The sequence below is a fragment of the Entelurus aequoreus genome, linkage group LG09, assembly GCF_033978785.1.
Source record: "Entelurus aequoreus isolate RoL-2023_Sb linkage group LG09, RoL_Eaeq_v1.1, whole genome shotgun sequence".
Taxonomy (NCBI): Eukaryota; Metazoa; Chordata; class Actinopteri; order Syngnathiformes; family Syngnathidae; genus Entelurus; species Entelurus aequoreus.
Window position 1 is genome coordinate 29,018,760 of NC_084739.1, and position 25,144 is coordinate 29,043,903.

The 25,144-nt window shown below is 38.5% G+C and overlaps 1 protein-coding gene across 4 annotated transcripts; it reads right to left on the minus strand.

Moving 5' to 3' along the window:
- Positions 1-5,457: 5,457 nt before the first annotated feature.
- memo1 (mediator of cell motility 1) lies at positions 5,458-24,821 on the minus strand. 4 transcript variants are annotated; one of them, XM_062058499.1, is made up of 10 exons: positions 23,830-24,324; positions 18,936-19,017; positions 18,779-18,847; positions 18,308-18,420; positions 16,640-16,751; positions 10,105-10,247; positions 9,952-10,028; positions 9,706-9,810; positions 8,503-8,569; positions 5,458-6,984 (listed from the first exon to the last, which is right to left on the minus strand). In XM_062058499.1, exons 1-10 carry the CDS (start codon positions 23,921-23,923, stop codon positions 6,974-6,976), a joined length of 873 nt encoding a protein of 290 aa, XP_061914483.1. In that variant the 5' UTR covers positions 23,924-24,324; the 3' UTR covers positions 5,458-6,973. The 4 variants fall into 4 exon arrangements, with proteins under 4 accessions (XP_061914483.1, XP_061914479.1, XP_061914480.1 ...); XM_062058495.1 differs by having other exon boundaries at positions 5,463-6,984; positions 8,474-8,569; positions 23,830-24,325; XM_062058496.1 differs by lacking the exon at positions 23,830-24,324 and adding an exon at positions 24,354-24,821 and having other exon boundaries at positions 5,466-6,984; positions 8,474-8,569.
- Between the last annotated feature and the right edge of the window lie 323 nt (positions 24,822-25,144).

Consider the following 25,144-nt stretch of genomic DNA (forward strand, 5'->3'; position numbering starts at 1 on the left):
TTTTATTTGGCCTACCAAACATCACCTAAATAATACATTTTACAGAAAACTAGTCATAATTGCGGAGGAGGATGTCAGTGCCAGAATTGGAAAAGCAAGGACCACATTCATTATCTTAAATAAAATCTGGAAAGCAAAAAACATATCACTCAAGACCAAACTGCAAATCTTCAACTCAAACGTCAAATCCACCTTACTCTACAGTTCAGAAACCTGGAAGATCACCGCCAACATCCATCCATCCATTTTCTACCGTGTATCCCTTTCAGGGTCACAGGGGGTGCTGGCGCCTATCTCAGCTACAATCGGGCGGAAGGCGGGGTACACCCTGGACAAGTCGCCACCTCATCGCAGGGCCAGCACAGATAGACAGACAACATTCACACTCACATTCACACACTAGGGCCAATTTAGTGTTGCCAATCAACCTATCCCCAGGTGCATGTCTTTGGAGGTGGGAGGAAGCCGGAGTACCCGGAGGGAACCCACGCAGTCACGGGGAGAACATGCAAACTCCACACAGAAAGATCCCGAGTGCAGGATCGAACCCAGGACCTTCGTATTGTGAGGCAGACACACTAACCCAGGGGTGTCCGAACATTTTCCACTGAGGGCTGCACACTGATTTTGATATTTTTTTATTTTAAAAACCAATACAATATATGTATAAAAAATATACATTTAGGCCTCCACTCAGGCTTGATCCCAGGGACCCCAAAGGGTTTTGTTAAAAAAAATATAAAAAATGTGTCATTATTCAGTATTATTATTTTTATTATTATTCAAGTTTTAAATCCATAGATCAACATTAGGTCTGTCTGTCATTACAACGTTTTTAAAGATTTAAGTCGTATGCTCTTTTTGTCAAAGAAAACCCTGTTTTTTTATGGAAAAAACACAAAATATGCAATATTTTCACCCAATAACATTTTTAAGTGGAATATTTGAGATTATAAAATAATTGGAGCCTTAAAAAGGTCAATAACTCATAACAGCATTGATTTTAATGTATTATTATTTTTTGAGCGATGACACTTAAAAACAAATCACACAAAAATTATTGGGGAACCAAAAGGGTCCTACTCATTAAAGTGTTAAAAAATAAATTATACATTTTTTTTACTGTTTACTTTCAACACAATAATCTCGAGATCAACTTCAGATCTATCCGTCAATTATAAATTGTATTTTTGTTTATGTTTTTGTTTGTTCGTTTTAGGCCCATTTTTTATATGGCAAACACAAAATATGCAACATTTTCCCCAAAGAATATCTCAAAGTGCAATATTTAATGTGACGTAATTGGAGCCTTGGATAGGTCAATAATTCATAATAACATTGATTTTCATTCTTTTCTTTTTTTTTTTAAAGAAAGAAACAGCCTGCATGGCAGCTTTGTGTTATTAGAGTAAACATTGCAACATTTTCTTGTTACATTTCACCTGTTTGGTCTTTCATACCACTTTTTATGTTTTTAATTTTTTTAATCGTATTTTAAAATGGGCCGTGGGGCCTTTAAAAAATGACCTGCGGGCCGCAAATGGCCCCCGGGCCGCACTTTGGACATCCCTGCACTAACCCCTCTTCCACCGTGCTGCCCACCACCGCCAACATACTCAACAAAATACAGACATTCTTCAACCGCTGCCTCCGTCGCCTCCTAGGTATCTACTGGCCTAACACCATCTCCAATGCCAACCTGTGGGACCTCACTAGACAAGACACAATAGAAACACAAATCAGGAGGAGGAAATGGAACTGGATTGGTCACACACTGCATAGACACAATAGATCAATCACGAAACATGCTCTAATATGGAACCCGCAAGGCAAGAGGAAGAGAGGAAGGCCTAGAGCCACCTGGAGAAGAACCACAGAGCAGGAGATGAAGGTGCAAGGGCTGTCATGGCAACAATTGGAGCGGAGGGCACAAGACCGAAGGGGATGGAGGAATTTCATCAATGGCCTATATTCCTTTGGGAATTTAAAGGCCTAAGATAAGAAGAAGAAGTCATAATTGGGGCAGCACTAGTAGTTAACGCTCGTTCCTCACAGCAAGAAGGGTTCGATTCCCGGGCTCGGGGGTCTTTCTGTGTAGAGTTTGCATGTTCTCCCCGTGACCGTGTGGGTTCCCTCCAGGTACTCCGGCTTCCTCCCACCTCCAAAGACATGCACCTGGGGATTGGCCACTAAAGTGGCCCCATATGTGTGAATGTGAGTTTGAATGCTTGACTGTCTATCTGTGCTGGCCCTGTGTTGAGGTGCTGACCTGTCCAGGGTGTGCCCTGCCCTCCGCCCGAGTGCAGCTTGGATGGATAGTCATAATTGGAGGAGACCCATTTAGTTATTAAAAAAATAATGACGCTTGTTCTTTGAACAAGGGGACCTGGACTCAGATCTTACTCAGGGGGCAATGGTAGCATCCATCCAGCCATCCATTTTCTACCGCTTATCCCTTTCAGGGTCGCGGGGGGTGCTGGAGCAGCTACAATCGGGCGGGAGGCGGGGTGCACCCTGGACAAGTCGCCGCCTCATCGCAGGGCCGCAAAAAATATTGAAAATAATATTCATCCTTGTATAATTATTTTATTTTCAATATATTATGTTGATATCACATAATATTTAAAAAAAAAAGTGTAATTGAGGGTCAGCCCAGGTTGTAGTCAACCTGCATTGGGCTAGGATGGACTTCAGCTCCCTGTGAAACGCTCCTTTCTAATATTGGACGAAAAGTTCATTGCTGACAATTTAAAAAGGACAATGGCCTATGACAATTTTTGAAGACTCAAGGCGTTATTTAAAGTGAGGCAAGGCTGTCTAATGATGATGTTATTGAGACTTCCCCGCAACCCTGACCTGCATAAGCCCCCCAAAATGAATGGATGTTCATATTTTTGCATAGCTGATACTTTACTGTATACAATGGGCATCTTTGTATAGGCTGGGCTCCAACCAGAGTTCACCAACCAATCTATGTAATCCTTCTAGCATTTTTCATTACAATACCAAAACAAAAAAGGAAAGCATGTTTTTCATATACAAAACAGATTAAAGAATCATGTTTCCGATTTTGTGGACAACTGGGAAATGGACAAAACAGATAATATGCAATAAACTTTTTTTTTTTTTTTTTTGCAAATCCATTTTAGTTTACTTGGAAGTCGTTTTATGTGGACTTGGGATTGCAGTTAAAAAAAGGGGGTCTAAATCAAGTTGAAGTTATCTTTGAACAAATGTCTAAAAGACCCCACAAATATCGATCACACATTACTTTTAAATAAAATGCAGAGGTATGGTGTCAGAGATCTTGCTCATGATTGGTTGAAGAGTTATCTTGGTGGCAGAGAACAGTACGTGCATATGAACAATGTAGATTCAGATAAAAAGATTATAACACATGGAGTACCCCTAGGTTCTGTACTGGGACCAAAATTGTTTTTATTGTATATTAATGATATCTGTAAAGTCTTTAAAAAACTCAAAAGTATTCTCTTTGCTGATGATACAAGCCTGTACTGTTCTGTAGAGAGTGAACTCCACATACTAAAGCAATGGTTTGATGCCAATAAACTATCAATCAACCTAAATAAAACAAAATATATACTTTTTGGAAATAGGAAAAATAACATACAGTGTCACATGAGAATGTATGATATGGAGATAGAAAGGGTGTTTTCAACAACATTTTTGGGAATCTATATAGATGATAAATTAAATTGGAAACTGTACATAAATATACTCAAGACAAAGATGGCAAAAATTATTGCTATGTTACATAAAATTAAAAACTCTGTAAATCAAAAGGCTCTTAACATGTTATATAATTCTTTCGTACTCCCATATCTTATTGTGTTGAAATCTGGGGTAAAAATTACAAATCAAACATCAACTCTATGTTCTTACTTCAAAAGAAAGCTATTAGAATTGTAAATTATGCGGATTATCATGACCGTACCAATGCTCTGTTTATTAAATTAAAAACATTAAAACTGCACGATCTTGTTGACCTCAACACTGCTATTGTGACGTACAAAGCTCATAACCACATGCTGCCTGGGTGTCTACAGGAGAGGTTCAAACCTAGGGAGAGTCCCTATGACCTCAGACTGAGGTTCAGCTGTCTTTCAGAAAGCAAACATAAGAACGAGCTTAAAAAGTAGATGTGTTTATGTCAGGGGGGTTCAACTGTGGAACAGCTTGGATGATTCCTTAAAATGTTCCAGTTCCATTCACACATTTAAAAAACACTTTAAGACCAATGTCTTGGAAAAATATATCACTCTTGAATCAACACAGTAGTTAATACTATGATCAATGTTAATTACAAACTAAATGTGGGATATAAATAATAATGGAAGTATAATTGTTTGTATATAGTATATAATTGGTACAAAGGTTTAACTAACACGTGTACAAGGATATTTCACATGTCTTTACTGTGTATATAATTGAACAGTATTTATGTTGTGTACAAGGTGTATTTATAATATGTTGTGCAAAGGAAATTTCATAATTTTGTTAAGCTCATCTTGTATTTGACATTGTTTATAGGGTTAGGCGCAATAAGTGTTCAACTTCAGTCTAAACCCTTTCGGTCTGCCACATTTTAAATTTATGATTGTACAACTGTTTGTTTATGTAAAACTGTTTGTTTATTTTGTTGACCACTGACCGAAGAAATAATAAACTAAACTAAAACTAACTTTGGGACTTTAATCAAGCAGTGCCAGCAATGAGCTAATCGCCAAAAGCTGTCAAATCTCTGCCCAGCACAGCTCTTTAGGTGTTGGGAAGTGAAATTTCACACTCACTAACATCCGTACACTATTTATTGTTTATAAACTCGGGAATATATTCATACACATATGGGCAAAAAGCCAAATCATTAGAACAGGGATGTCCAAAGTGCGGCCCGGGGGCCATTTGCGGCCCGCAGGTCATTTTTTAACGGCCCCACGGCCCATTTTAAAATCCGATTAAAAAAATTTAAAACATAAAAAGTGGTATGAAAGACCAAACAGGTGAAATGTAACAAGAACATGTTGCAATGTTTACTCTAATAACACAAAGCTGCCATGCAGGCTGTTTCTTTCTTAAAAAAAAAAAAAAAAAGAATGAAAATCAATGTTATTATGAATTATTGACCTATCCAAGGTTCCAATTACGTCACATTAAATATTGCACTTTGAGATATTCTTTGGGGAAAATGTTGCATATTTTGTGTTTGCCATATAAAAAATTGAGCTGTCTTTTTTTTTTTTTTTAAAGAAGGGCCTAAAACGAACAAACAAAAAACGTAAACAAAAATACAATTTATAATTGACGGATAGATCTGAAGTTGATCTCGAGATTATTGTGTTAAAAGTAAACAGTAAAAAAAAATTATAATTTATTTTTAAACACTTTAATGAGTAGGACCCTTTTGGTTCCCCAATAATTTTTGTGTGATTTGTTTTTAAGTGTCATCGCTCAAAAAATAATAATGAATTAAAATCAATGGTGTTATGAGTTATTGACCTTTTTAAGGCTCCAATTATTATATAATCTGAAATATTTCACTTAAAAATGTTATTGGGTGAAAATATTGCATATTTTGTGTTTTTTCCATTAAAAAACATGTTTTTTTTAATACTGAATAATGACACATTTTTTTTTTTTTTTTTTAACAAAACCCTTTGGGGTCCCTGGGATCAAGCCTGAGTGGAGGCCTAAATGTATATTTTTTATACATATATTGTATTGGGTTTTTAAAATAAAAAAATATCAAAATGGCCCCCGCTTGTTTTGATTTTTCAGTGTGCGGCCCTCAGTGGAAAGTTTGGAGACCCCTGCATTAGAATCAGAGGTAATAGTATTTTTTTTGCTTTTGTTTGGGTATTTTTAACTATTTTTTTTTTCTGTATGTATTGTAAATAAAAGTTGGTCATGGTAATATTATGTTGCTATTCTTACATAGTCTAATTTTGTTATATCTTATTGTTCACATTTTTTGTTGTTTCATTGTCGTTTATTTTGCAAGGGGTGTTTCATTCTGATTAAGTCAGCTGGGATTGGCTCCAGTTTACTAATGACCTTTAACTCGATAAGATGTAGAAAAGGATTAAGAAATGACATGATGATTGTGCTGGATAAGTAGAAGATAGATTGATGGATAAATACTGAGAAACTGATGCAGGACTCCAACACAGTTAACATTGACTCCTCCTGTTAGTCACCTTGTAAACTGTTGTTCCTAACCAAAATGTCACTTTAAATTTAATGTGAGGTTGCACTGCAAAAATCTAAGCAACAGTAAGAGTGAGATTTTTTTATTTTATTTCCTGGTATCCTAACCATCAAGCAGAGGTATATTATTAATGTATACTAAACATTGGCTGCATGTTCATTATAAAAAAAAAATTGCACATATAGCTTTTAATTGTAACAAACATTAGGTGTCCAGGCTGGTCACCATGGCAAAGATCATCCACATGTTAATTTTAAAAAGTCAGCATAACATGATTTAAAGTTGTTAAGTTAAACCATGTTGTTGGTGTGAGTTGAATTTAAATGTCCCAATGCAACACCAAGCAAGTATACGCCTGCCTGATTGCAAACAAAAGACAAGACACCTGCTTTTCAGTACACTTTACTTGCTTTGTAACATAAATCCTCATCTGAAGACCTTCTTGCAATGCTTTTCAGTGGAACCTGAGATCAAAAAACTCCATTTAGGAGTATGTATGTAGTATATTTCTGTTTAATATGTGTACGTTTTTCATCCTCCGAGCAAGAAAAAAAAAATACCCTCCTCCCCCCACCAACATTTCTAAAAGACAAATACAAATCAATAAAAAGCAAAACAACAGTGTTGAGGTTCAGGCTTTGTCTCTACAGGAATGAGATGAGGTGGGGAAAAAGGCAACCATCGCCCTCTGCTGGACAAAGCAGATAAAAGTTGGCACCACTTGAGACCAACAGATGGGGGGAAAGGTCACCAACACACTGTGGGCATCAGGTAGACAAAAAGAGGGAAGATTACACAAAATGTTCTAAATAAGACTACAAATGAGAATATGCTTTATATGTGTTTGTGCAACAGTGATAAAAAGGCACAGTAACACAGTGTGTCATTTTTTACTGGTTTGAAACAAAACACCAGAAGTCAAGTGTCTGGTGAATCAGCTTTCAGTCTGTGGCCACAGTTTCTACCTATATACCACTCTTATTGCGCTGAGGACTGCATCATGTACGAGTGGGAGCCCCTGCAGAAAGTAATAATCCTCAAACAAACATACTGTATATTGCCATTAGTCCACGCTACCATCAAAGTTCACTTACTGCTCGCGTTTTATGCACTTAAAACCATCATAATGGTGCACATTTTTAAGCAGATATTGTCAAAGCCGATGAAAATTCAAAATGGCTTTGTTCAGCTCATAAATTCCCCTAACTCTTTGCTACCAATACTGAGGTCAAATCTTTACAAAACATTCAATAATCTTTAACATTAGACATTTCTGACTAAAACAGAAAAACAAATGCAGATTCTTGCTATTCAACTATTATAATAATAGTTCCGACAATTTAAAAAATAAATCTTTAAAGTTTCCTTTTACATTGGTAACAAACCATGAAGTCTGATTGTGGGAATTAATATTGATACAGCAAAGTTGTGCCACTAAGTTACTGGCTAAATGATATTGATGACTAAAAATCTACATAGTATTTAGTAAATAATACCACACCCACTAAAACTTTTAAAGAGATACAGAAGTTTTACGAAATATGAATAAAGATATTATGTGAGCTATACCTGTTCTTGGTTTTGTAAAGTATAGTTTATGGGTCGATCTGAATGCAGCCCTTTTGTTAAAAACTCCAACACATTGTATGTTAAGCACAATGGTAGTCAATATCTAGGAAACTGCTTTTATGGTTGGAGTTATTCCACCTTCATCTGACATTTCAGTATTGGTTTCCATGAAAATGTGCAGATTTATTTTCATTCCTGGAAGATTACACGAGCACAGGCAGCCGCCTGTCCCGATGCAGATTGTGTATCACAACTCAAATCCATAAGGAGATCATAAAGAGACAAAGAATCCAAAGAGCTCAAATCTTCCACAATTATACCATAATATTCCTTACCCATCCCAGCTTCTCTGAACTTTTTCAAGGACCTATTATTTTAAAACTGCACTTAAAACTCAAATGATTCCCCCTTCAGTGCTGAGAGAACAGCAAATTGTGAGGAGGGTGAAAAAAAAGCAAGCGAGCTGGGGACGAAACAAGGGAGGAGGGGACTATTGGCTCGGCGTGTTTAGGTCCTTCCTGCAAATAGTAGGCGTTGATTGGGGGAGTAAGGTGAGAGGGGGCAGGGGTTAGGTCAGGTTATGGCGATAGATAATAAAAGGGCAGGGCTGTGTCTTTGCAGTGACCCCTGCGATCGTTGACCTCAATGAACGATGAGGGCCCCTGCGGCGTAACTCACGGAGCTGTCCTGCCAGTTCCTGCACTCACTTGACTGAGCGTAGTTCAGAAAAGTGAAGTTCATGTCTAAACCGTTCTTCCTCAGCTCAGCTACAGCCTGCAAAACATTGAAAACACAGATGGAGCATTTATACTGTATATGCAAACAATATGGTAGGAAGTTGACTTCAGTTTCATTTCTTGGATGATGGTTGACATTAGCGTTGTTGTATGTCACCATCTCAAAAGCACTATTTTAAAGAACACACACGCAGGCTCGCACACACAAACGCAGTCCCAGAGGAGTGACCAACAATTTACAATCATAGTCCAATTAGGTTCATTAGGTCTTCTAAGAATTATGTAATTGTTATTCTTATAGCCAGACCTGTGTGTTGATTTCATACCTGACGGTTTCTGTAACTGACGGCCACAGTTGTAGCCGAAACCGCCAGGTACAAAATCAACACACAGTTCTTGCTTTAAGAATTAAAATTGCACTTTGCACTAGTCATGTTGTTGTTAACTTAGGCTATACATTCAATTATGGCAAAGATTCATAACTTAACTTTGCCTAAACTAATGTGCGTGCATGTGTGTTATGTTGGGTGTAGTTTTCCTGCTCAAAGCCGGGAGAGGCCTGGATATAATTAAGATTACCGGGTATATATATTTAATCCTCCTTATTGCTTTAGTTTCATAAAACAACAATATTCATTCAATTTACTCAAAATTTACACTTTCGATATCCACCAATACTAACAGGAGGACAACGAAGACAGCACTGTCCACTGAACACAAGCGCCTGTGTAAATATTTCATGTTTCAATGTGTACACCTGCGGCTTATAGACGTGGCAGCCAATATATGTAAAAAAATAATTGTTTGTCCACAAAATTAAGGCGGTGCGGCTTTTAGCCTGCAAAATTGCGGGGTGACTTTTAGTTGTATACAAACAAAATTGGCCAAAATGCTAGCATGCTAACAATTACTACTAACAACCAAGCTTTTACAACAGGCATGCAACTATTATAAACATAGTTAAAATAATACATCCTAGGTTGTGTCAATCAAAAACTGAGCATTTTTGTGCAAAAAGTTTGACTGTACGATGCTGTCAAACATATATTGTAAATTTGTTGCCATTATCTTGCTCTTGGTGAGTATAAAGTCAAACATTCCATCAACCTTAGAGGACATGCAAATTGCAACAGCAGCAACCTTGTAACTGGAAGAATAAATTGTAGTACTCACATTTAGTAGCACTCCAATGGGGTGACGGCCACAGATAGTGTTGCGGTACTTTTTCAAGTAGTTGGTGAAAGACATGGGATCCAGCTGCTCTATAATGCCCATTCCCTTTACAAAGAAAGATGTGGGAAAAAAATCTATAAAACTCTGCTTATTGCCTAAGACACTCATAAATCCAAAGGTAAACATGATAAATACTGTTAATTGTATGAGACCTGAACAACTTTAAAATGCACTCCAGATTTTTACCGTTTTATCAAGATGCTCAATTGACCTATAGATCTCCCCCTGCGCTTCATCGTAGTACGTGTAACGGAATCGCTGACCTTCAAAGAAAGAATAAAGTCGATGAAAGAATGTCTGAGCGTCCATTTTTCACTGTTTCTTTCCATCGCAACTGACCCCAGTGGCAGAAGTCCGATGAGATGATGAAAAGGTTGGAAGGGTCAGCCAGGTATTTGCTAAGCAGCTTCCCGTACTCTTGTTCTTTGGACTCGCTCAGAGCGCCCACAAGCACGGGAACGATACTGAACTCATCTTTGTGGCTGCCAAGAATTGAATTAGTCAGTGAAAGACCTGATGTAAGTGTTCAGTAAGAGGATCACCCAAGGAAAAGCAGCATCACACATGAAGGGGAACTGCACTTTTTTTGGATTTTTGCCTACAATTCACAATCGTTATGAGAGACAAGGATTGTTCTTGTTTTTTAATGCATTCTAACTCGTAAACATAAATAAAAGTCATGAAGTCATTGCGTCTATTCAGACCATAAAGCCTAATAAATAAGCATCCAAAAAGTGCCAATAATACTCCAATTACATTTCTTGACCTGAATATTAACCAAGTATTAGCGATATTACATTATAAGCACTATTGTTAAAGGGTAACTGCACTTTTTGGGGAATTTTGCCTATTGTTCACAATCATGAAAAACATAACTGATTTTTTTTTTCTTAATGCATTCAAAGTATTAAATGAACGTACTGTAAATAAAAGTCCACTTAAAGCAGAGCCAATGAGAAGGCCTCTATTCTGGCCATAAAATCCAATAAATGACCACCCAAAAAAAGCAGCAACAGTACTCTTATTTACATTGAGTGATTTAATTATTAAAGTAATAGTGATATTTTTATTATAAGCGTTAACGCAGACAAACTATTTGTAGCGGCGCCATGATCACTACCGTGTGTTCGTATGTTTACATCATTGAGTAGTCTGCTGTTTCCTCGCTTCCCTGCTCCTTGGAAGTTAATTTTAGATCATAAATCATCACCTGGAAACTAAAAGGTTGAGGATGTAATCCGACAAGTTGGTACACTATTACAGCCATAAGACTCGGAACTGGCGAGAACGACACGAAAAAAAGCTTGGTCCCCCTGCCCGCACGAAAATACACTTGGTGCCCCTGCCCCCACGAAAAGACGTTTGGTCCCCCTGCCTCCACGAAAAGACGCTTGGTCCCCCTAATTCCCCCACCCTGATAGTTTGCGTGGATTATGAGTCATTCTTTATTCACCAAAATGGGAATATATGAACATCCCAGCAGTCTGCATCCTAATGACAGCAGACGTTACACAGTAAGTGATGTTTTATTATGTTTGTTGGCTCTAATGAAGTCTGCAGTGAGTAATAATCAGTTATGAAGAAAAAATAACTAAATATACGTTGTGATGAGTTTTTTAAATGAATGCGCTGCGCATTTCCTAAAATGATCAAAATACGTAAATATTCAAGGTAAATATAAATGTTCCTGTTACTACATTACATACAGTATATACTTACATCATGTATATAGAACCCTAATGAAGGTGTTTGGATGTTTTTAAGAGCTTTATAGGCAGAAATGAGTGGCTACCATAGGCTCCACTGTAAGCAGACTTTTATTTATGTTTATTTACGAGTGAGAATGCATTAAAAAAATACATCCCTCGTCATGTCATTTTTCATTTTTTTAATTTGTCATTCATGTCAGGCAATGACATAAAAAAAAAAAGTACAAAGTTGACAACACATAATTTACATTAATATAGTGCAAAAGGTAATGTACAGTATGTAATGCATGATTGTCCAGTTTTGCCTGAAAGGGAGTGGGAAGAAGATCATTTATTTAATCCCACCCCCAGTGTCTTTCATAGTGATTGTGAACGATAGGCAAAATTCCAAAGAAAGTGCAGTTCCCCTTTAAGAACCTACAGTGAGCAGAAAAAGCATTTCATACACTGCTTATTTTGCAAGTGTTCTCACTTAGAAAGCATTTAGATGTCTGTAATCTTTATCATAGGTATCTTCAACGGGGAGTGACTGAACCTAAAACACATGACAGAAAACTTAATTTGTAATTAGAGATTAGACGTTTCCTGTTGTACTTGACCAGCTTTCTACACACTGCAGCAGGGATTTTGGCCCACTCCTCTATACAGATCTTCTCCAGATCCTTCAGGATTTGGGACTGTCGCGGGGCAATACGGGCCTTCAGCCCTCTCCAAAGATTTTTAATTGGGTTTAGGTCTGCATTTTACGGGGCCACTCCTTAGTTGCCCTGGCTGTCTGTTTTTCAGTCGTTGTCAAGCTGGAAGACCAAGCCACGACCCATCTTCAATGGGATTCATAGGCAAGATTTTGTGATACATGGCCCCATCCATCCTCCCCTTAATACAATACAATCGTCCTGTCCCCTTTGCAAGAATGATGTTGCCACCTTTGTGCTTTAAACCTGGGATGGTGTTCTTGGGATTGTACTCATCCTTCCTCTACCTCCAAACACGGTGGGTGTGTTTGGACCACAAAGCTCTATTTTCGTCTCATCCAACAAATTGTGTCAACTAGAGCCAGTTTCTCTCAGCCTTCATATGACCCTTCTGTTCCACTGAATTTCTCTTCTGTTTTCCATCAGTTTGAGCCGGTGTCCTTTTCTTTTTTAAATGACACAGTTAGTCATATGAAGCCCTCTGGTTCTCCTGCAGACTCCCTCCCACCTCGCCTGTTTAAGGAGGTACTTGCTACTATTGGATCAAGTGTCCTTAACATTATCAATAGTAGCCTCTCTTCTGGAATAGTTCCAGTAGAGTTTAAACATGCAGTGGTACGACCTCTACTTAAAAAAACAAGCCTCGACCCCTCTCTCCTCTCTAACCTTAGACCTATCTCTAATCTTCCATACATTTCTAAAATATTAGAGAAGGTTGTCTACAGTCAATTGTTGCCCTTCTTAGAGGATAATGGTATCACTGAGTTGTTCCAGTCCGGTTTTAAAGCCCTCCACAGCACAGAGTCAGCGCTTCTAAAAGTTTTGAACGATATCCTCCTGTCAACTGATTCTGGTAAATATGTTGTCCTGGTGCTTTTAGATCTGTCTGCTGCTTTCGACACCGTCGACCACGCCACCTTAATCACTCGTCTTGAGAACTGTGTGGGCATTAAGGGCGCCGCCCTCAACTGGTTCCGGTCGTACTTAACCGACAGGAGTTTTTGTGTAAAAATAGACAGTTTTATGTCTTCCACAGCTCCTTTACCACATGGGGTTCCCCAGGGCTCAATCCTTGCCCCAATCTTATTTGCGCTTTACCTTCTCCCCCTTTGTTCTATTTTTAGGAAGTACGATATTGCATTTCATTTTTATGCCGATGATTGCCAGATTTATTTTCCCATGGCACAAAATAACACGGTTCAACGTCTTATTGACTGCCTGCACGACATCAAAGCCTGGCTTTCAGCTAACTTCCTGAGCCTAAATGAAAACAAAACCGAAGTTATGTTGTTCGGTCCAAGTCGCTCCCCTTCCCCCAACGTTGACCTCGGCACTCTAACCCCATATCTCAGCGACTGTGTCACAAACCTGGGGGTAAAGTTCGACTCAGATTTTAAATTTGAAAAACAAATCAGCAGCGTCGTACAAAAAAGCTTTTATCAATTACGCCAAATAGCGAAAGTGAAACCGCTTCTATCAGGACATGATCTCGAGAAATTAATCCACGCCTTTATCTCGACTCGTTTAGACTACTGCAATGCTCTGTATGTAGGCATTAGCCAGGCCTCCCTCGCCCGCCTGCAGCTCGTGCAGAACTCTGCTGCTCGTCTGCTAACACAGACCCGCAGACGTGAGCACATCACCCCTATATTAGCGTCCCTTCACTGGCTCCCTGTGCGTTACAGAATCAATTTTAAACTCCTTTTATATGTTTTTAAATGTCTAAACAACCTCGCGCCAACATATCTCTCCGACCTCCTTCAGCCTTACTGCCCCACCCGATCCCTAAGATCAGCCGATCAGCTGCTACTGACGGTCCCGGACACAAGGCTGAAGCTTAGAGGTGACAGAGCTTTCGCTGCTGCTGCTCCCAAGCTCTGGAATGACCTACCTCTGAGTGTTAGACAAGCCTCCTCTCTTCCTGTTTTTAAATCTCTCTTAAAAACATACTTTTATTCCATGGCTTTTAACACTGAGTGATATCCATCCTGCAATGGCGCCCCATAATACACCTGCTGTGAACCTGTTTTTATGTTTTTATATTTTATTTATTTATTTTTTATCGTGTTCTGTTTGTGTTGTGTTATGTTTGCTCGGTTCTCGTATTATTTTTAACCTGCCCATTGTACAGCACTTTGGCTACCCCTGTGGTAAATTTTAAATGTGCTTTATAAATAAATAAATAAAGTTGATTGACATGACCTTCTCCTATTCCTTCTTTGGATCATACAGATGGCAAACTTCAAACGGGCCTTGAACTGCGCTGGCTTGAACAAGGGGACCTGGTGTGCGCTGCAGGATTTGAATCCATGACGGGGTATTGTGTTACTGATCGCTTTCTTTGAGACTGTGGTCCCAGCTATATTTAGGTCGTTAACCAGGTCCTGTTCCAGGCTGATCCCTCACCGTCCTCATGATCATTGATGCTCCACGAGGTGAGATCTTGCATGGAGCCCCATATCGACGGAGATTAACAGTCGTCTTGAACTTCTTCCATTTTCTAATAATTGCACCAACAGTTGTTGCCCTTTCACCAAGATGCTTGCCTCTTGTCCTGTAGCCCATCCCAGGCTTGTGCAGGTCCACAATTTTATCTCGGATGTCGTTACACAGCTCTCTGGTCTTGGCCATTGTGGAGAGCTTGGAGTCTTTTTGACCAGGTGCAGTTAGTACAGGTTATGAGTGGAGAGCAGAAGGATTTCTTTAAGAAACAGTAAAGGTCTGTAAGGGGCGGAAATTCTTAATGGTTAGTGGGTGATTAAATACTTATGTCATGCAATAAAATGTAAAATAATAACTTAAAAGTTATACAGTGTGATTTTCTGTATTTTTGTTTTAGATTCTGTCACCGTTGAAGAGTACCTATAATAAAGATTACAGACTTCTACATGCTTATTCAGTGGGAATTTTAAATTCAGCAGTGTATCAAATACGTATTCTCCTCACTGTATATTTAGCAGCGCATTGATCAGAGAGAGGCAACTTCCTTATGCTGTATAAAAAAGTTTAATCAAGTCTTCTTATTCATATATTTTTCAAAATTTCTCGTCGTGAGACAATATTTTTGGTATATTAGATGGAATTTTTACCTGACATGTTTCGACTGTCATCTACAATCTTCTTCAGAAGAGTCACTTGACCACTGTGACTTGTTGCCTATTGGCTGTTCTTATAGGTGTGGCCAACCAGACAGACCTGTCAAGTCTACCTGGTTGCCCCACCCCCGTAACACCGACAGCAAATATCACCCCAAGAATTTACGGCACCCCAAAATTTTAAAAAAAGATACCCCACTACACCCAATAGTAGACCGTGTAGGTTCTGTTAAATATAATTTATCAAAACCGCTTGTTGAAATGTTACAACCCCTCCTTGATGCAGAATACCACTGCAAAACCAGGTAGTCTTGACAGGTCTGCCTGGTTGGCCACGCCCATAAGAACAGCTAATGGGCAACACTTCACAGTGGTCAAGTGACCCTTCTGAAGAAGACTGCAGATGACAGTCAAAACATGTCAGGTAAAAATCCATCTAATATACCGAAAATATTGTCTGACAACGAGAAAATTTGAAAAGTATAACTTCCTAATGCTGCTGTATTGACATCATCAGCTGTTGAGCTGCTTTCTTACCTCGGAACTTGTTAATGTTAACTCTTGATTATAAATCATTCCTCTCACCTTAATAGTAAAATAATGTTGACATAAACTAAGAAGTTGGTACACTTTGACAGCCAACTTCGACTTCGACCCGAAAAGACGCTTCGTCCCCTCCACCCACTTTTTTTCTTTGCGAAGATTATGAGTCATTTTTCATCTAAATGGGAACATATCAGCATCCTACCAGTCGGCATCCCAGTGAGAGCAGACATTGTACAGTAAGTGATGCATGCTTAAAATAAGAAAAATATGTAAATATTACATGTTATTATAACTGTGCCTGCTACTAATAAGTTAAAGTACCCATGATTGTCACACACACACTGGGTGGGGCGAAATTATTCTCTGCATTTGACCCATCACCCTTGATCACCCCCTGGGAGCTGAGGGGAGCAGTAAGCAGCAGCGGTGGCCGCGCCCAGGAATAATTTTTGGTGATTTAACCCCCCATTCCAACCCTTGATGCTGAGTACCAAGCAGACATTACATATATACTTAAAGCATGTATATAAAATGTTTATGGAAGTTTATGGAAGAAAAATTCCAAAAAACTGCACTTCCCCTTTAAGGTGTGTTAGCCTCAAAAGTCATTAACAAACTCTTCTGTAGCTTGTGTTTCAATTTGCGAATGTGTGCTTGGACTCTTCCTAAATTAGTAATCAAGTGTAATACTGCATCAATGTGATTCAGGTTCACAGCACGTAAAACAAATGCTAATTAAAACCTTGGTACAATTTAATTAAGCCAAATGGTAACTCTCTGTGGAAGCATACAAGAGTTAATTAGACTTGGTTAATGAAACATGCCTTACCTTTCCATGGCTTTCGCAGTGTAAGGTAAGTGCATTTCGATGCTGTGCTCGTCTTCGTCCGTCTGCATGCTCATCCGCTCAAACAACCCTGTTTTCCAAAGGTCGGCATAAACTGGAAATCAAAAGTTGATTTGGATTAGTGCACACTACAGTGATCATTACACTTGTGCACAATTCAGAATTGGAAATTTCAATTCAATTCATTTGAATTGGAATTTGAATTGAATTGACTCCACCCCACAGGATGTTTTATTGGAATTGCAGGAAGTGGAAATAACTTAATTGCAATTTAGAGACATTTCTTACAGCCAAGTAACAGGAAACTGTGTCACGTTCAACAAAGGTGTCATTCTAAATACAAAAAATACTTTACAAACACTACATTGAAAGACCAATTCCCTCCATTTTGAATACAGTGGTACCTCAGGATAAAGGTTATTCATCTTGCACGTTTTTCGGGATACAAGCTCTCTCTCTCGGCTAATTGTTATGCTTTAGATTTGGGTTACGAATGCCAAAATGAACCCATTAGGATCCACACAAAACATCCGGTCTTACTTGCTAGCAATAGCTTATAAGTAGAGATCGCCAAACTTTTTTTTTTTTTTTTTCAACCATTGGAATAAAGAAAGTTTCAACCATCGGAATAAAGAAAGTGACTGTGAAGGAGCGTTAGCATCCATGAAAATATGGAGAAGCTGCTGATGGTGTGTTTGACAGAGAAGCAGCGCTAAGAAGATACTGTAGAAGTCTACTCTCCAAGGTAAATGCTGTACTTTATTTTTACATTTCTTCATAAACTACTGCCAAAGTAAATGCTGTACTTTATTATTACATTTATTCAAAAACTACTGAAGTTTGTTGTCTATTACAGTGGTCCCCAACCACCGGGCCGCGGCCGCACAAGAAATAAAAAAATAAAAAATAATAAATAAAAAATGTTAAATCAACATTAAAAAACACAATATATACATTATATATCAATATAAATCAATACAGTCTGCAGGGATACAGTCCGTAAGCACACATGGTTGTATTTCTTTATGACAAAAAAAAAAAAAAAATACCTACAGTGGATGGAGGTGACGATTAGTGATTTAGAAACTGCACTGTGGAGGGGCATTAGCCGCTAGCAAGGGCGCTACATTGCGTTGAGGATGCACTCGTTTGCTTGTTGCTGTTAAATTTGCAGGACATAAACATGCATTATTATGATATGAGACAGTATTTATAACTATCGTTGTCTAAATTCATATAATCTACATCGCGCAACCCTAATTTGAAAGTAACAATATCACAAACTTTTAGTTTCATACCTACAGCTGCTAAAATGATAACTCTTAGCATGCTAGCGTCGAGCACGGCAGCACTATGTACAGGAAGACCTAAATGTTCTGAATGAGTTGAGCATTTTGACTTAAGAACAGTTTGAATTGGTTGGAAAATGTGGGAGTAATTGCTTCTGGAGTAAACCCAAATTATCAGTTGGAATTTGATATAATTTCATTTCTACTTCCTTTAATTCAAATTGGAATTGCAATTTTACTTCCTGTTTGCAACCTCAATTCAAATTCCATTCAAATTCAAGGAATGGAATTGGAATTTGGGAGACATTCAATTCAATTCGGTGGTGCCTAGTTTGAGGCCCAGGTAAGAAACAATGACTACCCTTCTGGTCGATTCGCAAGTCATAGAGAGGTGTTCTATAGACGTCTGCTGGTGACAGGGCACAGCGGGAGAGGGGCACATGGTGAGAGGGTCCCAAGATGAACACCCTACGACTGGAGGGCGATAGACATTGTCTCACTCAAAAGGTTGTGACAGGAAGGCGTAGATACTGTATTACACAGTGGAACCTCTAAATCCAAAACTATGTTGTAAATTGTTGACATTTAAGGTGATGCATCAAACTTACCAGTCAAAAAGTGCTTAAAGACAAATTGTTTTTAATATCAACAGCTGTTAACCTATTCTTGCACAAAATGTAAAATATTACTTTAAAAATGTCCTTACAGTTAGTCTTTATGATGGTGGCAAGAAAATGAAGTCAAGCAGTGTCCCGAAAAGGATTATTTTTAACTTTAGAGGTTCCTTTTAGATGAAAGCTTTATTATCCTTAAATACAAAAAGGTGACTTACGTAACAGAGGGGTCCACCTGCTTGTAGGCATGTGCGGCACAAGCACCACAGTAGGTATACCCTGCATGCCTGCAAACAAAAGAACACGCAATAAGCACAAGAGCTGTCTTAAAACACGGTGGTGACTGTTCTCTTCTATTTGTCAATGTGGGATTACGGAGCTATGATGGCTCTAGCGGGTTTGATTGTGGACTGTGCTTGTGACAGCCAGCCTTCTAGTTGTGCATTCAGCTGGGACCCTGAAAAAGCAGAAGAAAATCAAAATAATCTGAATAATGACAATGGAAAAGGGGGTAAATCCAAATGGGTAGTATTCAAAAACTATTTACAGTAGAAACTAATTGTAATCCTATTCAAAATGCAGTACTGTGTACAAATCTTTGTTGTTTTGGCAATACTTCAATAGTCACATATAGTGAATTGCCACATACAGTTGCGATCAAAAGTTTACATACACTTGTAAAGAACATAATGTTATGGCTGTCTTGAGTTTCCAATAATTTCTACAACTCTTATTTTTTTGTGATAGAGTGATTGGAGCACATACTTGTTCACAAAAAACAATCATGAAGTTTGGTTATTTTATGAATTTATTATGGGTCTACTGAAAATATGACCAAATTTGCTGGGTCAAAAGTATTCATACAGCGATGTTAATATTTGGTTACATGTCCCTTTGCAAGTTTCACTGCAATAAGGTGCTTTTGGTAGCCATCCACAAGCTTCTGATTGAATTTTTGACCACTCCTCTTGTCAAAATTGGTGCAGTGCAGCTAAATTTGTTGGTTTTCTGACAAGGACTTGTTTCTTCAGCATTGTCCACACGTTTAAGTCAGGACTTTGGGAAGGCCATTCTAAAACCTTATTTCCAACCTGATTTAGCTGATGATTTTAGGTTGTCCTGAAGAATTTGGAGGTAATCCTCCTTTTTCATTGTTCCATTTACTCTCTGTAAAGCACCAGTTCCATTGGCAGCAATATTGCTGGGTATTGTGGCCAAACAGCTCAATTTGTGTTTCATCTTACCACATAACTTTCCTCCAGAAGGTCTTGTCTTTGTCCATGTGATGTCAGATGAAACAAAAATGTTGCTGTTTGTAGAAAAGGTGAGGCCTTTAATCCCAGGAACACCACCCTACCGTCAAGCATGGTGGTGGTAGTATTATGCTCTGGGCCTGTTTTGCTGCCAATGGAACTGGTGCTTTACAGAAAGTTAATGGGACAATGAAAAAGGAGGATTACCTCCAAATTCTTCAGGCCAACCTAAAATCATCAGCCCGGAGGTTGGGTCTTGGGTGTTCCAACAGGACAATGACCCCAAACACATGTCAAAACTGGTAAAGGAATGGCTAAATCAGGCTAGAATTAAGGTTTTAGAATGGCCTTCCCAAAGTCCTGATTTAAACATGTGGACAATGCTGAAGAAACAAGTCCATGTCAGAAAACCAACAAATTTAGCTGAACTGCACCAATTTTGTCAAGAGTGGTCAAAAATTCAAGCAGAAGCTTGCCAGAAGCTTGTGGATGGCTACCTAAAGCGCCTTATTGCAGTGCAACTTGCCAAGGGACATGTAACCAAATATTAACATTGCTGTATGTATACTTTTGACCCAGCAGATTTGGTCACATTTTCAGTAGACCCACAATACATTCATAAAAGAACCAACCTTCATGAATGTTTTTTGTGACCAACAAGTATGTGCTCCAATCACTCTATCACAAAAAATAGGAGTTGTAGAAATTATTGGAAACTCAAGACAGCAATGACATTATGTTCTTTACAAGTGTATGTAAACTTTTGATCATGACTGTATATTGTAAGAACATTACTTTATAGGGTGCAAACTTCCACCAAAGCTGAATTAACCAAAAAATAAACTGTGGCATGTTTTGTCTGTGTAATTTGTCCAGAGTGCTATTATGATTCTGGAGGTGGACTATTCCTTTAAACACAAAGTGACCCAAACTGTAATTATACAATAAATGACCAGCAAGAAGGTAAGAGCCTACCATTGCATAATTACTGCATGGCAATATGTTATCTAACCAGAACTAATAAAGGGATTTTTTTCCCATTTCTTTAACAATGTCAAAAGACATCCTGTGTTTGTGGAAAAAAAGTTTCAGACGGATACAATTATCAGCATAACTGGAACAAAGCATGCGACAATGTCTAAGGAGATTGCAGAAACTACAGAATTGGGTTAAGAACCAACCAATGTGTCGTTGAAAAGTGAAAAAACTGAAACTCAAGGCCTGTGGGCCAGATCTGGTCAGCTACATCATTTCATATGGCCCGCAAGAACCTGGAAATGAAGTACTTTATCTTTCTATCTCCATTTTGAAAATATAAAATACCAGTACTGCATGAATTTGCATATATTTTAAACTTTAATTGTATCTAATAAACATATATCATACATTTTTTTGTTGAAATGTTAAAAACATCGGCTTGACTTGAAAGCAAGTTATTAATCAAATTGTACACTGTAAAAATGACAATGGATTTTACGGTTAAAAAAAGGCAGCTCAGTCGCCAGAATTTTGTCGTAAAAAAGAGGTATAGTGCTTCCATTTACAGTAATGTGCTGTGAAAACCACAACACATTTTATAGTAAAATTCTTGTGACTGAGCTGCCAGGGTTCTTTTTAACTGCAAAATATACAATTTGTTTTTACAGTGTATGTAAAAACATCAAATGCATAGGCAAATGATTCACAATATCATGGGGCACACCTTTGTATTCAATTGTTAGAAGTGGCCCACTGAGAGCAGCCTAACGGCTATGTGGCCCTCAATGAAAACGAGTTATACACCTCTGTGCTACGCAGTGGTCCAAGTCTTCCACCATTAGTATCTAGGCGAAAATAATTTCAAATTTGTGAAATTATGTGAACCTGTGACACTGAGGAAGCTTGTGTAAATGATGCCTCAGCAAATGTGTGTTGTATTCAAAGCTAAAGCTGACCCATTGAAATATACTGTTTCAAGTTTATTCTAAGCAGGAACAGCAGACATTGATAAACCCGTCCCTCCACCCATTTTCTACCGCTTGTCCCTCTCAGGGTTGCGGGGAGCTGAAGCCTATCCCAGCTGCACTAGGGCAAATTTCTGTAAATGTGTCAGTTTTAGCTCTGGGGCCAATTTTCAACTGGAGTCCCTGGGCAAGGTCCACCATGTCTGCTAGTGGACCCGCATTTTTTGGCCTGGCAATGTACATTCCTGTATTGTCTGGGTCATCACAATATGGTTAAAATCGGTTGTAGATTATGCGACTGTCTTCCTCTTGATGCTATACTGCAGGTGTGTTAAACTCCTTTTTTATTTAGGGACTTCATCACAATTATAGCTGCCCTTAGATATGAATATAAATGTATAATAGCCGTGTTACACAGTTTTCAGATAAGTATTTTTGAATACTATAATTTTTACTTACAGATTGATAGATAACTTGCCTTACTTGTCTTAAGATGAGATAATATATAAGTGAACAACATTTCCAATTGAATGCAGTACATTTTTCTGTCAAAACTGAAAGAATAATACATGTCCTTTATTATTAACAGCCTTTTTTTTGCAAGCCACTTTAATGATGTGGCGGGCCACATAAATTAAATGCGGCATAACACATAAGATTATGCAGCAGGCAACATAAAATATTGCTGCGATCCACTTAAAATGACAAGGCGGTCAACATATAACATTGGACCCTTTGCTATACGGTGTCAGATTTCTGTAAAAAAAGTTAATTAAAAACAAAAACCTTCAAAGGCAGTACAATGTTCACTTTTACAGTATTGTTATAGTGGTATTTTGAAACACTGTTTATGATTGTAGTTGTGTAGGTCTGCACTACCTCATACTGACAGCTGTTCATAGCGTTTCACATAGTTCCAGTTTGATGTAGAGCAGGGGTGTCAAACTCATTTTAGATCGGGGGCCACATGGAGAAAAATCTACTCCCAAATGGGCCGTATTGGTAAAATCACAGCACGATAACTTAAAAATAAAGACAACTTCAGATTGTTTTCTTTGTTCAAAAATAGAACAAGCACATTCTGAAACTGCACAAATCATAATGTTGTTGGGTATTATTTTACAATTACCTGTTGCGGTTAATAGTATATATACTTTATTTGTCGTTTATATTTTCTGAATAAATTATGTGATAATGTTCATCAGTCAACTCATTTGTATTAATGTCCAATCTATAAAAATAGAAAAAATTACATCAAAATCAAGTTACAGTATGCAGTTTGATCATTTTCCTCGACTGATGTACTAACATCATGTGGTTTATTTTGTACATATGTAGCATCATCTACAAAGACACAAAAAATTGCTCTTGCGATAACCAGTGGACACATTTAGAACAGCTGTTTCTTTCATTCCAAAATTTCAGGTTATTTTTTATACTTAGCAAACTCAACCCGCAGGCCGGATAAAACCTCTTTGCGGGCCATACGTTTGACACCCCTGATGTAGAGTAACTTCACCATTACAAAGAACAACAATAAACATATTGTCAATGAAACCTGCTCAATGGCCTTGTGGTTAAAGTGTCTGCCCTGAGATCGGTAGGTCGTGAGTTCAAACCCCCGGCCGAATCATACCAAAATGGGACCCATTACCTCCCTGCTTGGCACTCAGCCTCTAGGGTCGGAATTGGGGGTTAAATCACCACAATGATTCCCCAGCCAGGCCACCGCTGCTGCTCACTGCTCCCTTCACCTCCCAGGAGTTGGAATAAGGAGATGAGTCAAATGCAGAGGGTAATTTCACCACACCTAGTGTGTGTGTGTGACTATCAGTGGTACTTTAACACCTCTCTGGCAGTGTCCCTGGTATTGTCGTAAAGGATAACAACAGATATATATGGAGAAGGTTTATTTATACATAGTAAAATGAGGCAGGTTTGAATTTTTGCTGATCTAATGTACACGTCATAGGAAAAACAACCAGCTATCAATACAGTGCAGACAGAGAGGCTTAAAGGGATAACAGGCTAGCTGCTGAAATGGGGGAAGGGGTGAACACGAATGTTGTTTACCTAGTTCTTTGTCTCTCTGTGTGGAGTATTTGACAAAGCATTTTAAGTGATCCAATGTCCCTCTCACAAACAAGGCCACAACAACAACCGACATATTTAGTGTAGAGATGCTGCCATGATGTTTTTTTTTGGTTATCCGTCTAGCCACTTGAATGCTTGCCCAGCAAGTTCTGCAACATTCGCCAATGGTGGTTTTCTTTATTTGCCCAAAAATGCTAATATGCGGTTAAGACATTAACGCTAATAAAAAAGCAAGACATGGCAAGCGAGTATGCTAACTGGTAGCTCCTTATTTTATCTCCATCAGCTGAATTACAACCCAATAGCGCGCATTATCGAATGGCTTTAACACATTTGACAAAAAAAAGCTTGTGTTTTAATCGGTTGCTGTCACTGGATATCAAACGCTACACAAAACGGGGTGCAAACCAAACTCAACAGACACGCTGACACGGCATGAAAGAAGAATAAAAAAGAGCTATCACGCAGTGTGCTAATACGGCCGGTGCTGTGTTGACAGTTACCCGAAGCGGAGTACCAGCTCCCGGCGTGACTTGCTTCTCTGCACACCACTCGGTTGGACATCTTGGTTCCAAAGCCGCCTATTTTGGTGTAGTTAAATCTTGCCAGGTGATTTTTAAAAGGGGGTCGTACACCAGTGTCAGCAAGCACAAGTAGGAAAAAAATGGTTGTGGCTAACTTGCTCGAAGAGAGGAGACAAAGAAGAGTTGGATTGTAGAGACAGTCAAGCTAGGCGACTAACAGGCTAGCATGCTAACTATTCCGTCAGTCGGAGGGAGAAGCTACCAAGCAGTCTGCTGCTCAAGTACAACACAACTGTAACATTAAGATAAACCAATGAAGTGAACAATATTCTATCAGTCTAAATTTAATAAAAAATGTTTAAACGGCTATAGTCGTTCGCTGCATTGCTCCTCGCGACGACTTTTGATTGGCTGCGTGATTAACCAAAATTAAAGGGATCAAATAGGCGGATTCTTTTTCTGTGACGTAACCATTACGTCACTGCTGTGCGTCATCGAAGGCATATTTTTGTGCTTCTTATTTTGTTCAGGCGTACTACATCATCGTTTCTCTATCAAAAAAAGTACAACTGAAGCTCTTCTGGACAGGTGTGGCAATATTTATTCCCTTGGTTATTAAATATTAAGACTCCCATAGAAATGAAACACCCCCCAACCCCCGCCCCAAATCTCCAGACATTCAGTGCCTTTCTATGCACTAAATTAATCGCATTAGTTTTCACCCCCCCAGTTTTCATGCTATCTCTTGAGTCCAGGGTTGTCCAAACTTT

Coding starts and splice junctions, on each gene's coding strand:
- memo1 (XM_062058495.1), bottom strand. CDS start 23,923: ATGTCGGTTGTTGTTGTGGCCTTGTTTGTGAGAGGGACATTGGATCAC. Junction 18,848..18,935: donor GCTAGAGCCATCATAGCTCC/GTAATCCCACAT, acceptor TTTTGTTTGCAG/GCATGCAGGGTATACCTACT. Junction 8,570..9,705: donor CCATTGGAGTGCTACTAAAT/GTGAGTACTACA, acceptor AATGTTTTGCAG/GCTGTAGCTGAGCTGAGGAA.